Source organism: Wyeomyia smithii, chromosome 2, assembly GCF_029784165.1.
Source record: "Wyeomyia smithii strain HCP4-BCI-WySm-NY-G18 chromosome 2, ASM2978416v1, whole genome shotgun sequence".
Classification (NCBI taxonomy): domain Eukaryota; kingdom Metazoa; phylum Arthropoda; class Insecta; order Diptera; family Culicidae; genus Wyeomyia; species Wyeomyia smithii.
In genome coordinates, this window is record NC_073695.1 from 162258834 (window position 1) to 162275470 (window position 16637).

The window sequence follows — 16637 nt, forward strand, 5'->3', positions numbered from 1 at the left end:
AACCGAAGCGAGATCAAATAAAAATGCTGACCGTTTCGAAGCCTGACTATGACTATTGTTTGCGTTATTGTTGAGTTACTGTTAGTAATCGTCTGAAGGTCCTCCAAGGTTAAATGACGTTTTGTATGATCAAATAACCTCAATCACCATTTATTGTTTATTCACATTCTCATTAAACTATTCTCCGACTGAAGTTTGTTATCCGAATAAAATAAATCATGGTAGTTGCATTGGTGCGTGTAAAGCAGGTATTATACGAAGCAAATATTTGCTATTTTTGGTACGGATTTTATTTTGTGCAAATAAAACTCGTACCAAAAATAGCAAATGTTTGCTTCGTCTAATACCCGCTTAACAGTAATTTTTTATGAATTTTGACAACAATTGTAGTGCTGCTAATAGAATTTGTCCTCATTCGGGTATAGATTTATCAAGGGGAAAAGGGGCTGCGCGAAGGTCCTGGCAAATTTGACAAGTGATTCAAATTTCTTTCTATACCTCTATGGTGGCGTCTTTCCAACTAATTGAAAATTAGGACCAAAACAAGAAATAAATTAGACGTGCAGGACGATATGACACTGACTTTGTTACAAGTCCAGTACATACAAAACTTGTGTCTGAGATTTCAAATTTCTTCCTGAATTTTTTTTTTTTTCAGGATACCACTTGAATATTTTTTTTCATGCAAAATAAATAACATTCTAGTTACTATGAAGTTTCATTTATTATAATTACAAAAAAGCAAGCTTATAATGCAGCTGCATGCTTCCATCGTTTTTGGGGTTAACGGGCAGTGGCAACTATATTGCCACCAATTTTTCAATTCATTCAACAGTAAATTTTTTAACAAAGGTACTGATGTGTTGTTCCTTTGACTATTTTCAAACCCGTACCCGAATTTTTTTTTCGGTTGAAACCCGAACCCGACCCGAACCCAAAACTTTTTTTTCGATCAAAACCAACCCGAACCCGAAAATTTTATTTTTATGAAACCCGAACCCGACCCGAACCCAAAGCTGTGAAACCCGAACCCGAGATTTTTTTTGAGGGGTAGATTTTTTACACCAAGTTGAGGCTGCCCTAAAGCTTTGAGCCTCGAATGGAATTGAAATGTTAGTGATTTTAACAGTTGCATGAAATTAGACATCATTATCTTACAAAAATGCTTATTTGATATAGTCGGGTTTCCGGTTTTCAGACCTAGACCCGACACTTTCAAAAATTTACAAACCCGAACCCGACCCGAACCCAACGGGTACGGGTCGGGTTCGGGTTTCGGGTTTTCGACCATCTCTACTGCGAATCACCAGAAACATATTCGGGACTTAAGACCCAACCACAATTGATACGTTTGCGCTACGTTGACATCAATTTGACAGGAAATGTATGGACTAACTGTCAAATTGCCGCAAACGCAGCTGTAACGTATCCACTGTGTTTGGGCTTTTAGAGTTTGGAAATTTGACTTGAACTTCAGGTAAAACTAAAAAAAAAGCGTGAAAATCAACTTTTCGTAAAAATTCTCGTACAAAACGAGAAAAATCTGCTATAAAACGCGTACTGTCGTGTGAAGGTTCTTTTGACACTTTTTCCAAGTTTTTTAACACAAAGTAATTTCAATCCATACTATAGTAAATAGAATTCAATGATTTCTACTCATATTTAACGCGGATAGGTATGCAACATTAACCCTTCCAGTTGGTTTTGAGGTACGATGCTCGCCTAACAAGCCAGTCGTCGTAGGTTCGATTCCCGCGTTAGCCCCGCAATTGTCCTGTACACTTAAACAGTTGGCTGCGAAGTCTGTGCTACTTTTGACAGTATGTTACCCAATTTGAGTTTTCAAGGAACCGGAATGATGCTCAGAGACTGGCAATCAAATCCAGACTTAATTTTGAAATACTTCGAGTCATTTGGTCGTAACTGAAAAACATCCTCAAATTGCCAAATACAATGCAATACAAATTATTCCACTCTTTGCGTTTCAAGAGTGTTGAAGACTTATTAGACGTAATAATTGGAATATATAATAGGTGGGGAAAAGTGATCGATTTTTCAGAACCAAGTTTTTTTGGTTCCTTTTGGGGCCTCAAACAACCCTAAACTTACCGGAAGTCGCTTGGTTTTGTCTCCGCTTGGCGCATAGCATTTCAAATTTGTGTGAAAATTTATATGGGAAAACCTACTTTTTTGCATTTACCTTTCTAGAGAGCTCAATAATGATCTAATAATGCACTACATTATGTAAAAGTATAGTATTTTAGATGCCTAACAACTTTGCAGAAGGCACTGAACAGCTAGGATGTCCCTAAGAAGAGTTATAGCAGTTCAAATTTGAGTATGTCGATTTAAATGCAGGAAATCTTGTTTTCTGCTAACATTACCAATGTACCGGCGCCAGTAGGATTCCCATCTAAAATAACCTGTCGCAACGAGTTTATACACTCAGCTGGATCAAACAAACAAATTCAGGTCAATATTCTAGGCATAGGTAGAATAAACAACGTGTTTCAGAGATTACTTCTAATGGAAATTTGAGTAACGCCGGTACACTGTGTTGGCAGAAAAAATGATTTGCAGTATAAGTTTCGACATACTTAACTTTGAACAACTCCAGTATTTTTTTTGGACACCCTAGCTCTTCGATGTCGTCGGCCAAGTTGTTAGGCATCAAAAAACGTACCATTTGAAGTCATTAAACCTATGATTTGAGCCACTTTGAGCTCTTTAGAATGGAAAATACAAAAACGTTGGCTTTTCCATACAAATATCCATATAAATTTGAAATGCAATGCTCCAAGCGGAGACTAAACCAATCGACTTCCGATAAATTCAGGATTGTGTGGGGCTCCAAATAGAACAAAAAAAACTTGGTTCTGGCTTTCTGCTATCAAGTTTCGTTTTTTTTCCATATAACGATTCCCCACCCTAGTAGGTATGTACGCGAGGAAAAAAAATAGTAATGACGGACAAAATATTCTTTCTTGATAATATTTCATTTGTGTTTCAATCTTACTCCTAAACATGACTGTAGCAATCAAACAAACCATATTTTTATTTGCAACCTGAATTAGACTACCACAACATGATCTACGACTACTCTCTCCAACTTTGCGAAAACAAAAAAAATATAGCGCCATGGGGTACGCGGACACAAAAAGGTTGACAACTGCTGGTCTTAAAAGTCGTCGGAGCACATTTCTTTTTATAACGTTTGAACCACATGTTTGATCATTTCAAAATTCATTAGTTAAAGGTTTTGAAGATAGCCCGTTTATTTGATACAAACTTCGTTCATATCGGTTGTGTAGTTTTTACTATGAAGTTTCGTGATAACCATATTTTGAAACATTACGCCTGAACTAAAAGTCTGATTATAACAAAAGATAATAGAGCAGAATCGCGCCAAATGACCTGGAAATACGCAAAAAATTTATCGACCATTTTTTATTTGAATGAAACTTTGCACACGTATTTGGCTTAGCAAACTGAGCATTTTTCACAGATGGAGAGATTTTTTACACCCATGAGTTATATTCTAAAAGGGCGTATGCCTTTTGGCATAGGTTTTATTCGAAGCATTGTAGCCCAGAAACCGTTGGTTGTATAAAAATACTGTCTGAGAATGAGTTGTAGAGAATTAAAAATGCATCATAAAAAAATATATACTGTAAAAAAAAATTTCCGACCAAAAAAAAATAAATATAAAATTTCAATTTAAAAATAAATTGATTTTTTTTATTTTGTTTTAAGAAACTTGAAGTTATTACGCAACTTTAAAAAAAAGTCCAGGATGTAGAAATGAAAATTGTTTAATGGTAGATTAATTTTTTTATATAAATTCTAATTCAAATATACAATTCATTCTTTGACAACAAGACATAGATACTTTACAGAACTAGTTTCACCTTATATTTTATATACATCATAAGTAAATCATTCGTCATCTATTGAAAACAGCTTCGTTTGTATCTTATTTTCTGAAATCGGAACAAAAGAGTGATACTTTTGTGTGCCAGCTATTATTTTAGATTTTTCGAAAATATTGCTCCATTCTGTTATTCCTTGTTCATATTCTTCATATAATACCCAACCAAATGACATTTTTGATCAATTTTCATTACTGTTGAGTTTATATGTAATCGTGGGTTATCAACTTTTCCAACTTTTCACAAAAATAAGATACAAATTCATCAATTGGTTTCACGATATTACATCTATATTACGATATTACATTTATATTACATTGATCTGTTGCAATCCACTGTTCGAAAGGTATTTCACTCACACAACGTTCCTCAAGTTCTGTGGAAAAACTGTTTCAAAATCCAAACGGCTTTGGCAATGTTCACATTTGCGGAGACCACAATATTTGAATCGTGAAGTTGAGCTACATAATAGTTGTTCAAAGCAAAATTTAGAATCATTTTGGAATGAATATTTCTTTAGACTGTGTATCATCAATTCAGTATTCTCGTGAATAGTACAAACACAAATATTATGAGATCTTGAACTTCCAAGTAATTTACAATGCTTAGGTTCCAAAGCTCTAAAAAAGTCAACCCAATATCAGTTTTGCTGATATCTTTAAAATAAGCGTATGCCTCTCGAAGTAAATACATTAAGAGTCCCTTTTGCACATGCTGTCGCTTACCATCTTTTCTCACTGAAACGTAGTCCCTTTGCTCTGGCATGGCTCTGCTGACCTGGTCACTGTCATAAAACTGCAATACCTCGTTTTTTACTTCCAGGGGCAATCCATGTCCAAGCCTCACGTCAGGAATAGCCAATATTCCACTAACCTCTGATATGCGCCGAGCCTGTTTCACCATGTATTTCGTTGTTTCAAACTTTTCTGTTACCGTTTGTTGGTTTCAAGATTGCGGTAGAACCGAAAGTATTCTTACCAGTGCTGATAAAAGTCATTTTCCCCAGCAAAATTCTTAGAAAATTACAGCCAATCATTTTCAATTTTCACTTCCAATGATCGCAGCACTCTTTCAGGTACACTGGATTTTCGTCCTAGTAACGTGCTGTTATACTCAGATGAAATAGATCGCGCGCATCGTTCACGGTTACGGAATAAAATTTGACGACAAATCCAACCAAATGATCTTCACTTCAAAGCGAAAAAGAAAAACAAACAGTCCACTCAACCAAAATAAACCATACCGAAACACTTTTTCACTGACACTGACCGATGCCTTGACAATCTTCGTTAACTGATAAACTGATTTTGTTGTCTTGCTTTCATCGCATGAAATATAATGAGGTGTTTTGACAGTTCACTTCCATGCAAAAAGCGGGAAAAGAGAACTCTGAAAGGATTGTGAAAAAATAACGTTTATGGATGCTTTTTTTCACTTTCGCTCAAGAGTGTCAACAAATATCAACCCTGATTCTTACTTTATCTTCCCTCGAGTGGCGCAGTAAATTTTCTTTTAACTGCAAAATCATCTCGTCGAAGTCTCTCGCTTTACGTTTCAATAAATCCATCTTCTTCATCTGCAGCATCAAAATCGAAAATGTTTTTTCTAATACCGTCAGTAATGTTCAGATACTTTTTTTAAGGATATTTTTCCTGATGAAGCTTTGCCAGTGATATCGGAGAAACGTTAATTTCAGCTAGGCCTTTGTTGAATAACTTAATTTTCTGTGCTCTGGAGTATTCTTTTGGATGCTTTCTTGAGAATATGATGATACGATTGTTGTAGTAGATGGTATATGTCCGCCAATTCGTATACATATGCAGATGGTTGCAACTCCGTCGGTAGAATGTTTCTTCCACATGTTGATGGTTTCATGAATGAATTGTATGGATGCGAGATCAAATTCATCTTTCACTTACTTTCAATATAATCTACACGAATCACAAATTGATAAAGACGTATTAAAATAAGCTTGACTGTTCAATATTTTTAATTTTGCAATGTTTGCGTTTAATTTGCGTAAGCTTGATGAGCACCGCCGATCAGGAAAAAGTTTACAGCCCTCGGGCTTGGTGTATCCCATTTTCACTTTATTCATCTTCACAAAATGCAAACTGTTACTAACACTTCTCGAGAAGTGCAATCGTATTTATATACGAAAACAGATATTATAGGTAAGTAGTTATTGGTAGCGTACTTTACAAGCAGTTATTATTAGTAAACAAGTAGGTAAAACATTCGGCAAGGAAGAACGTGTAGGTAGGCTAAGGTACAGCGCCTGAGTTATTTATCCAATCGTTTTGTTGTCAAAGAATGAATTGTATATTTTTGATCAAGCATTCCAATAAACGTATGGTTTTTGCTGGAGAACCATGGACAAATTAAGAAAAACGTGTATTTTCCTGAATATTACTAATTTTTTTGAGCTTAAATTCAAAATAACTCGAAAACCGATGCCTTTAAAAAGTTAACTACCAAGTTGATTAAAATGACTCTCTGCATTTTTTAAAATTATTAGAAAACAAATATTTTGAAAAATGTTTGGATTAGAATTTTTCAAAATAAAATTATTCTACCATAGAACAATTATTTTCATTTCTCCATCCTGGACTTTTTTTTAAAGTTGCGTATTAACGTCAACGTTCTTAAAAAAAATCAATTATTTATTTTAGTTGAAATTTAATGTTTATTTTTATTAATTTTTTGGTCAGTAATTTTTTTTTGTACAGTGTATATTTTTTTATGATGCATTTTTAATTCCCTACAACTCATTCTCAGACAGTTTTTATATACAACCAACGGTTTCTGGGCTACAATGCTTCGAATAAAACCTATACCCAAAGGCATACGCCCTTTTAGAATGAAACTCATGGGTGCAAAAAATCTCTGCATCTGTAAAAAATGCTCAGCTTGCAAAGCCAAATACGTGTGCAAAGTTTTATTCAAATCAAAAATGGTCGATATTCGACCATAGGTCATTTGGCGCGATTCTGCTCAATAACAACCTTTTACAGACATACCAGTTGTAGATTCAAAAGTTACACATACACACACATCCAAACATACATACAGAAAACGTCCAGTTCGTCGAATGGTGACATTCAGTCATTTGGGCCAATTTTCTACGTATGGTTTGCCAGTGATTGCTATACCTTTCTAGGAAAAAGACCAAATTCCTTTTGTCTCAGGTGTATTTTTTCTGGAAGAATAATACAAATTTCTCACGCTCGACGCCTGGGTTCGAATCCCACCGCCGACATAGGTGTCGATGGTTGTGAGGTGGCGTGATCCACTCACAACCAACCCAACTGGTCTAGATTCAATCCTAGCCGACACCGGGAGATTTTCTGAGGCGAAAAATCTCTGGGATCACGCCTTCCATCGCATGAGGAAGTAAAGCCGTTGGCGCCGGTCCGTTTATAAACGGGTCGTTAGGGTCCTGGGTGTGGAGTCGCCTCCCTGGGCGTCGGTGATTGGCCACAAGAGTGGCGGAAATAGACCGACGGAAAATAAGCGAGAATAAAAAAAAAATACAAATTTCTACAACTTTGCTGAAGACGTTATAGAGTAACGGGGGTATTTTGGCCAGCTTTGGGAAGTGTTCGCAGAGTTTATTAAAAACAAACACAATTTTTCAACATAAATACCTACTCTATTATACCACTGTTAAAAGCTGAGTGTCTATTTTAATATACACCGTTCAACAATGCAATATATTGAAAAATATCCTAGAAATATCAAAATTTCTACGAAGTACTAAAAACATATTTTGGTCCACTAAATTTTTACTTTGGCCCACCTTTATATCTACAGACGTGTATGGAAATAGTTCGGACTAATTATATTTAAGATCATCATCGGTATTTTTAGAACAAAAATAGTTGGTTTCAGGAGAATGGGTTTAATTAAAAAAAAACACTACCTAGAGCCAGTTTTTCGCCGAAAATTAAAGTGTAGTATGATTCTTAGGTGTGTTCTTCAATGTTGCATGCATAGTTTTCTAATATTCATTCAATTCATCAGATAAAATACGTAAAATGTTACCGGGTGGGCCAAAATATGAATGTTGGCCAAAATACCTCCGTTACCCTATAATCGAAACGAAACGTTCTAACTTTAATTTGTTTCTTTCAAAAATGAACTTTCTTAGAAAACTTTTTTTTTTCGTACGAATAAAAATTTTTGGAGTGTTTGTTTTTTCGGAAATACAAATTTATTATCTATAACTTTGCCAAAGACATCTCACTAACCGTTTTAACTCTGAAAATATTTGTAACCATCAATGCCAATGCCATAGTATTTTTATATAGCTTCTTAAATATGAGTCGTGCTTCAAAAATAAAATGGCATCTTTTGTCCATAGAAACGCCTATGCAAAGTTTCAACCAAATCAAAAAACGAATCTTATAATTAAGATTCGTGGGGGAAGGGGGGTAATGAAAAAATGTACAAAGACTTATTATTGAGGGAGGGGGTCAAAACTTCCAAAATAAGTACTTACGTAATTTGTGGATGACGCCTAACGCCAGAAGTAGCTACACAGAGTCGAAAGATTAAATGAAATCATTGCTACCAGGTGATGACCGAATTTCGGTTTCATGGGATGTACATCAGCTTAATGATCAAAGACATAGCCCGACATTAAAATTCATCACAACATTTAAGAGCTGAAACTAAAACAATGCATAATGACGTTTTTTGAATGATTTACAGGTTTTACTATGTACACGACGTGTGTGATATGGTTAGCATTCATTCCATTATACTTTGGAACAGGAAATAATGTTCAACTTCGCATAACATCGATGTCGGTTACGATTAGTTTATCGGCAACAGTAACTCTAGCTTGTTTGTTTTCTCCTAAGGTATCTTTCAGAAATAGTTTAGTAGTTTGCAATAGTTTAATATCGTTATTATTGTTTCTTTTAGCTGTACATAATTTTAATTCGACCAGAGCGCAACATAAGACAAAGTATGATGCCTATTCGATACAGTACTATAAACAAAACAACAGGGTCTGCGCAATCATCAATGATGGCAGCTGTTATTGTTACAGCGGCAACGTGCAATGAAAATGAAAAGGTGATAAAAAATGTTTCAAACGAAAACATTGCCGCTAGTTATTAGACGCTAATGATAAAACTTAACTTTAGGAACAAAACAGGGCGCGTATTCACTAAAACGAAGAAAGAAGAGATCGATTTTATTCTGTGCGATTAAGTCCCGATTAAAACTTGTTGAAATACATACGATCAGTTTTTTACAAATCATAATAATTAATGAACATTGCCTTTTTTATTATTATATTTTTTCAATATTTTTGATCTTATTTACATTTTCTGAGTTGTTTGAATATAAAAACGTTTCAATGTATAACAATGATCTCGAAACATAATGTTAACAAGGGCATCAACTTGTATTCGGCATTCCTAGATGTTAATCAATGCCGGATACTTAGAACAATCAATAATTTATTGATGCACAATCATTAATTGATGAACCATCATTCAGAAACTCGCCATTGGTGACCAGAACATCCAAGAGCTCTGCATTTGTAGCATTACTTGTGAACGGAAAGAACGAATTTACCACTAATGTTTTGCTCGTGTGAATTCCAATTTCATCGTTTGGTTTGCTGATGTTATTTTCCGTGCCTAGACCTGCCTCGAAAAGTATGTTTTCACTAGATGCTGACAATTGTCCAGTCTGAAGCACCTTTTGGAGTTTGTTTATGTTATTTAAAACCGATCTATTGAAAAGATCTATCTGCGGTTGACCACCATTCCTTATCTCTAGAAAAGGCATCCAACGGTAATAGCATTGATGCCAAATTTCGATATCTCTCAAAGTACACTGGGGCTCTATAAAACACTTCTGTGAAGAAAATACAATGAAGTTATGCCGTGTTTGATAATATACTGCAACACAATAATATTCACCTCTTGTATGAATGTCGTTGTATCTTCACCAGGGGGTAACACTCCCATGGTGTTATTCATTATCATATTATTACTTTCTTTCAGGTCTTCGATACAAGGGAGTCGGTAAGCGGAAGGCGGTAGTCTTAATTTTCGCGCGCACGTGTGTTCCACGTCAGGTTTTTTATACAATGGATTTGTAAAAAGTGCAATATCCTTATCACTGAATTGCTCGCCCCAATCCCAAGCGGGACGTAAAATAACACGATCATTTAATCTAGCCATTTGACGATCGGTTTCACAATTGAACTGAAACGTATCAAAAACAGGAAGAAATACACAATCCCAAACACTTGTTAAAAAAGTTTCCGAAAACTCAAATTCTTCCGGAAATTGTTGCAACAGTTGCCACACACAATCCAAAAACAACAAAAATAAAGGACTTCGTTCCGTTGCGTTTGGACTGCACACATGACCAATTCGATCACAGAAAGGATGACCCAGAGTAACCCATTCTTTTTGAATCAGCGTTTGAAAGCCGTTAATTGTTCGAAAGCTGTTATCTAGTAACAATTGTACTAAACTAGATATTACACTACACATATCACGACCGTTAATCTCTTGTAATACCACAGTACACCCACTTAGCATCATTTTTGCGGCACCTACGGATTGTTTCAGACAAACCGATACGTACAACAACCAGTATGTTTTATCCAGCAGCGTGTGAAACCTGGAATCTTGTACCTAACGGAAATAGAATGCGATCAATAAAATAATTTGCTGAACTAAATGAGCTCGTATTACCATGAACTCGTGATCATTTTCCGGAATGCATAACTTTCGCAGTTTGTGGTAACTTATGTTGACTTCCTGGATACTTGGTAGCAGTTTGGAAAGCTCCATTAAATGTGGAGGTTTTTTCATCGGGTCACATTTTCGTACGTGCTCCAACATTGTATTTTCAACGGTAAAACTAGCTATTTCTGCACTTAGTTCAGCCATTCGCACTAGTGCAGCATTTCCAATGCTCCAAACCTAAAATCATGAGTGTAAAAATATATTATTTAATTTCCTTTTTTGGGTTTAGTCATCAAAATAACTACTAAAATTGTAACAGCTGAACCTGGTTACTTGGTTTAGAATTAAGTATGATGTGATATTCGATTTATTTTCTTGGGTATGACACCTTGTAACATAATATTGAAAAAATCGCCAAGATGCATTTCTATCTGACAGTTACCAACGACAAAGAAGACATTGTGAATCTCTCACGTATGAATAACATATCAGGGAACATTCGTAAATTACTTAACATGCTCAGGGGGTGGGGGAGGGTGGTGTGTCACTTCATTATACACTAAAGTCGCTTTTTACGCGGGGGATACGTGCCGCGTAAAAAGAAACCGCGTAAAAAAAACCGCGTAAATTCCGGAATCCGCGTAAAAAAATCGCGTAAATTCCGGAATCCGCGTAAAAAAAACGCGTAAATTCCGGAATCCGCGTAAAAAAAACCGCGTAAATTCCGGAATCCGCGTAAAAAAACCCGCGTAAAAAACCGCGTAAAAGCGACCTTAGTGTAATTTGGCCGCTGAGTACAAATAACGGTACGGTCTTTCCGAGTGGTGTACTGTGTAAAGGTAATCTGCATTGGGGGCCAACTGGCTATTGTGTGGGTATGTCGCTGCAAGGTCGGTTCGCTACCGTGTGGCTGTGATCTGGTCATCGTGCTGTCGAAGACAACTAGAGCATTGTTGCGTGTACACTTCAAAACAAAGAACAAGAAAGGTACGTGGTTATTGGCGGAGCTAGTGCGCTAGCTAAAGCGCAATGGATGTAAATCCGAAGAATGTGTCGAAGTCTCGACAGAAACGGACGTGCAAAGTGGTTGTTCCATTATATTTCGGTCCGTGTGTACGAATAACGAGACAAAAGATTAGATAATCCGCGTTCAAGGTCAACCGGCTATAGTGTGTCGTGTCGCTACGTGAAGTGATTCCGTATCCGGCGCACTGTGGTGTGGCTGTATTGCGGCGAAGCTATCGGCTACAGCTCTGATCTCACGGTGTGCAGTGAAAAAGATAATCTGCATTCAAGGTCAACTGACAAGTGAGTTGTGTCGCTGCGTGAAGTATTCCGCACCCAGCTCGCTGCTGTTTGGCTGTATTCGCACTGATGTGTGGCAGTAACGGCTGCAGTTACGAACAATCAGATCCTGCTGAAAGGAAGAAGTAAAAAGGTACGTGTTCTTGTCGGCGCTAATGCGCTAGATTCAGCGCGATAGATGTAGATCCCTCGCCTCCCGCGCCACCATCCCCGAGCCCCTCTGACCCTGACCCTCCTGTTACTCCCTCTTCTGTCCACTCTACAGTCCCCCCTAGCCCCAGGCTTTAACCGGACGGATCTCAGGGTAATTTTGCTGTTTACTTTCGGCCAAAGGCAGGACCTAGGTCAAAACCGTTAAACATTCTGCAGATTTCGAAAGAACTGACGAGTACAAGACCGAGACCGAAATTTCCAAGGTTAGACCCAACAAGCTCCTTGTCGTGGTCAGTGACCTGGAACAGGCCAACGCTTTAGCTCGCTCAGAGCTTTTCACACGCGAGTATCGCGTTTAAATACCCGCACGAGACGTGGAGATCGACGGTGTCATAACCGATTCGAGTTTGTCGGTCGAGTGTATTTTGGAAAGCGGCTTTGGCTGCTTCAAAAATTCTTTGTGCCACGACGTAAAAGTAAAGATCTTAGGTTGCAAGCAATTGCGGTCTGTGTCTCTTGTCGGCGGCACAAAAGTATACACTCCGTCAGACGCGTTTCGTGTTACGTTTGCCGAATCTGCTCTCCCTAGCCACGTCTCGATCGATCGGGTTCGTCTGCCTGTGCGATTGTATGTACCCCGTGTTATGAATTGCACCAATTGCAAGCAGTGAGGCCACATAGCCGCCTTCTGCTGCAATAAGGCACGATGTAGCAAGTGTGGGGAGATTCATGCGGACGATTCTTGCAGTGTAAATGCTGAAAAATGTATTCACTGCGGGGAAAATCAGCAGGAGCTCTCCACACGCCCGGTGTACATACAGCACAGAGATAAAATAAAGCGGTCACTTAAGGAGCGTTCTTACGCTGAGATGCTGAAGAAGACCGTGACCACTTCTACCATAACATTGAACCCCTTTGATCTGTTGACCTCTGATGAACCTAATTCTGACGATTCACCAGCGGGAACATCTTATGCCAATCCTGGGTAGTCTAGAAAGAGGAAAAATATTTCCTCTCCTAAACTTCCCAGACAAGGACCTAAGATTTCCCAAAGTGGAATGAAAAGTACAAACAAACCAAACAGTGCTGCGGAAAACCCGAAGCAAACTCCTCCTGGGCTTGCAAATTTGAAGTCCCAGAAGGAGTTCCCAGCACTGCCAAGAACATCTAAAACCCCAGTTGTTCTTTTTGCACATCCAGTTGATGAAACAAACTCTGGATTAGTGAAATTTTCTGACATTGTGGACTGGATTTTTGAAACTTTCAATGTACCCGATCCAATTAAAATTTTTCTTACAGCATTCCTCCCAACAGTTAGATTATTTTTGAAGCAGTTGACTGCCCAATGGCCCCTCCTTGCAGCGATTGTATCCTTCGATGCCTAATTCATCTGCGTATACGAAGGATTCTATCTCTGTCTTACAGTGGAATTGTAGAAGTATTTTACCAAAAATGGATTCATTTAAAGTTTTGATAAATAGAAACAAATGCGATGCATTTTCCCTTTGTGAAACTTGGCTTACTTCAAATATTGATCTCAACTTCCATGATTTTTATATTATTCGCCTTGATCGAGACACCCCATATGGAGAAGTACTTCTAGGGATTAAGAAGTGCTATTCTTTCTATCGAATTAACCTCCCCTCGTTTCCAGGCATCGAAGTTGTCACATGTCAAATGACAATACAAGGTAAAGAGCTTTGTGTTGCCTCAATATATATTCCCCCCAGAGCACAGGTTGAGCAACGGCTACTCTTTGATTTAATAAAACTTCTCTCCTCGCTGTGGTGTACAGGAAAAGGCTCAGTCAAACGCTGAAGCCGATCGAAAATTATCTATGTAAAACGGACAGCGTGATTACCAACACGCGCGAGAGCAATGCGAATAAATACCGCTGAGCTGGGCTCTAGCGGCTGGAATATTGTAAAACAGTTCGTTGATCTCTGATCCGAAATCCTTGGAGTTCACTGACCTTATTTTACCTAGTTGTGATATATTGAAATTGGCGACGAAGTCAATTCGGTACGCGTGTGCAAAAAATTAAAAAAAAATAAGTGGAATTGCTAATTGTGTGTGCCAAGGCACAAGAAAGTTTGAAATTTATTGGAGATTGTGAAGCACGGCAACGGTCGTAAGTGAGTTTAGCGAGAAGCAAACAAAAAACAGAGGAAAACAGTTATTTGCGTAAATCTATTTTAAAAAAATTTGGGCGCAACGGTGCTAATTTTTTGTTGAAAAAATAGTGATACCCTGGGGGAAATTGTGTGAAGGCGAAGGTCTCTGAAAAGTGTAGGCAAAGGTCTAAGAAAAGAGTGTTGACAAAGGTCAATTTAGTGCGAATTAAACGAGATAATACTGAAAAGATATTAAGGTTTTAAGAAAAACTGTGATTTATTGGCAAAATGTTGAGAAGAAGACATTAGAGTGCGTAAAAAGGTTAATTTTTTTTAATCATCCGCGACGCTATTCCAGCGGCAGTAATTAAATTTGATTTGATTATACCCACCGTCGGCTGTGTTGCTCAAAGTGCATAGAGTGCCCGCACTAGGTGATTACGGCAACTGTGTAATCGAGTCCGACAGGAGAGTGTGTGAAATTGAGCTCCGCACAACAGGCTGCGAGACGCGCGAAAGTTCTGAAGGAGATTTATCTGCGTCGATTCTGCTTTGTACTCTGCTTTCACTGCATACATACACGGTCATCAGCAGAGAGAGTGAGAAGGTTTGGTAGTATACATCGGGTTCGGTAAGCGACTTTATTTTATATCTGATTTCTCATTAGGGTGACTCTACTTTTTATTAGCGCTGCTGAATTTGTTGAAATGGCTTCGAACATTGTCGGTTCGATTGAGCCCTACGTCCCTGGTGCTTCATTCACCAATTATGTTGAGCGGTTAGGGTTCGTCTTTCAGTACAACAATGTACCGGAGAACTCTCAAAAAGCTTTATTCATAACACTTAGCGGACCAGCAGTGTTTGAGGAACTCAAACTGCTGTATCCGGCGAGAGACTTATCCACCTTGCAATACGCTGAGATAATTAAAAAACTAAAAGAACGTTTTGATAAGAAAGAGTCTGACCTTATACAAAGATTTAAATTTTACAACCGCGTTCAAGGGGAAGATGAGTCCGCAGAGAATTTCGTTTTGGCTGTTAAGCTTCAAGCGGAATTCTGTGAGTTTGGAGAATTTAAAGATACCGCGATTAGGGACAAGCTTTTGATGGGTGTTTTCAATAAAGATTTACAGCAGAAAATGCTTAGTGAGGAAAATTTAACGTTGGCTTCGGCTGAGCGCATGTTAGTCAATTGGGAGTTAGCAGGATCGAGAGCTAGAATGATAAGTGGTAGAACAGAACAGGTGGCATCGGTGAAAAACAGATTGGGTAGGCGTGATGAATATTTAAGCGAGCGGAATAGCAGAAATAGGAGCAGAAGTAGAAGCAGGTCGAGTTTTCATATGAGAAATAGAAGTAGAAGTAATAACAGAGATAGGAGTAGGAGTAAATCAAGAAAATATGGTTATAACAAATCAGTAGTTACTTGTTTTTTCTGTGGGAAACCAGGCCATGTTTTGAAAAGATGCTACAAATACATTAACAGTCAACGCAAACCAACTGTACGTTTTGCCGATGAGCCGCAACCAGGCACTAGCGCTGATTCAAATTTGGAACGATTATTTAGCAGATTTAAACCAGTATTGGACGATTCTTCAGACGACTCAGGTGATTTTACTTGCATGATGGTTTCAAACAAAACAAATTTTAATGAGCCCTGTTTAATTGACGTAAAAATTCAAAATCGTTTCGTTAAAATGGAGGTTGACTGTGGTTCGTCAAGCACTTTAATGGAAAAGCGTTTATATGCTAAATTTTTTGATTTACCCTTAAAAAAATGCGAAAAGAAGTTGGTTGTTGTGAATGGGGCTGAATTATCAATTTTGGGAAAGGCGTTAGTAGATGTTGTGATCAACGGGATCCATAGGCGTTTGGAATTGATTATTTTAGACAGTCAGAATGATTTTCTTCCTTTGTTAGGGCGTAGTTGGTTAGATGTTTTTTACGTTGATTGGAGAATATCTTTCAAAAATTTTTCTAGTATTAACAATGTGAGTGCAATAAATCAGAAGGAAAAAACAATTTTGGATATTAGGAAGGAATTTCCAAATGTTTTTCTTAAAGATTTTTCATTTCCTATTATTGGGTATGAGGCTGATTTGGTGTTAAAAGAGGATACACCTATATTTAAAAGGGCTTACGATGTGCCATACAGGTTACAAGAAAAGGTCGTAGAGCATTTAGAGATGTTAGAAAAGCAAAAAGTTATAACACCAATCAAGACTAGCGAGTGGGCCTCCCCTGTAGTAGTAGTGATGAAGAAAAATCAGGAGATTAGAATGGTTATTGACTGTAAGGTGTCTATAAATAAATCAATCATTCCCAACAAATATCCGCTTCCTGTAGCACAGGATTTGTTCGCCAAGCTTTCTGGGTGTAAGGTGTTTTGTTCTCTTGATCTAGAAGGCGCATATACT

General features: G+C 37.7%; 2 protein-coding genes across 12 annotated transcripts in view; one reads left to right on the forward strand and one right to left on the reverse strand.

The window, feature by feature from the left end:
• Nucleotides 1-16637, forward strand: part of LOC129725475 (metabotropic glutamate receptor 8-like) — an 89015-nt gene that overhangs the window by 69434 nt on the left and 2944 nt on the right. For 8 of the 10 annotated variants that reach the window (XM_055681368.1, XM_055681370.1, XM_055681364.1 and 5 more), the window contains 2 exons: nucleotides 8643-8794; nucleotides 8859-9011. In XM_055681368.1, coding sequence (XP_055537343.1) covers nucleotides 8643-8794; nucleotides 8859-9011 — 305 coding nt within the window. Of the gene's footprint in view, nucleotides 1-8642; nucleotides 8795-8858; nucleotides 9214-16637 lie in introns of those variants that run through there. The other 2 variants (XM_055681373.1, XM_055681372.1) reach the window with 2 other exon arrangements.
• Nucleotides 9206-16637, reverse strand: part of LOC129725476 (myotubularin-related protein 10-B) — a 107091-nt gene continuing 99659 nt past the window's right edge. For both annotated transcript variants that reach the window (XM_055681374.1, XM_055681375.1), the window contains exons 8-10: nucleotides 10655-10885; nucleotides 9869-10594; nucleotides 9206-9803 (exon numbers count right to left, since the gene is read on the reverse strand). In XM_055681374.1, coding sequence (XP_055537349.1) covers nucleotides 9393-9803; nucleotides 9869-10594; nucleotides 10655-10885 — 1368 coding nt within the window. In that variant the 3' untranslated portion in view covers nucleotides 9206-9392. The remainder of the gene's footprint in view (nucleotides 9804-9868; nucleotides 10595-10654; nucleotides 10886-16637) is intronic.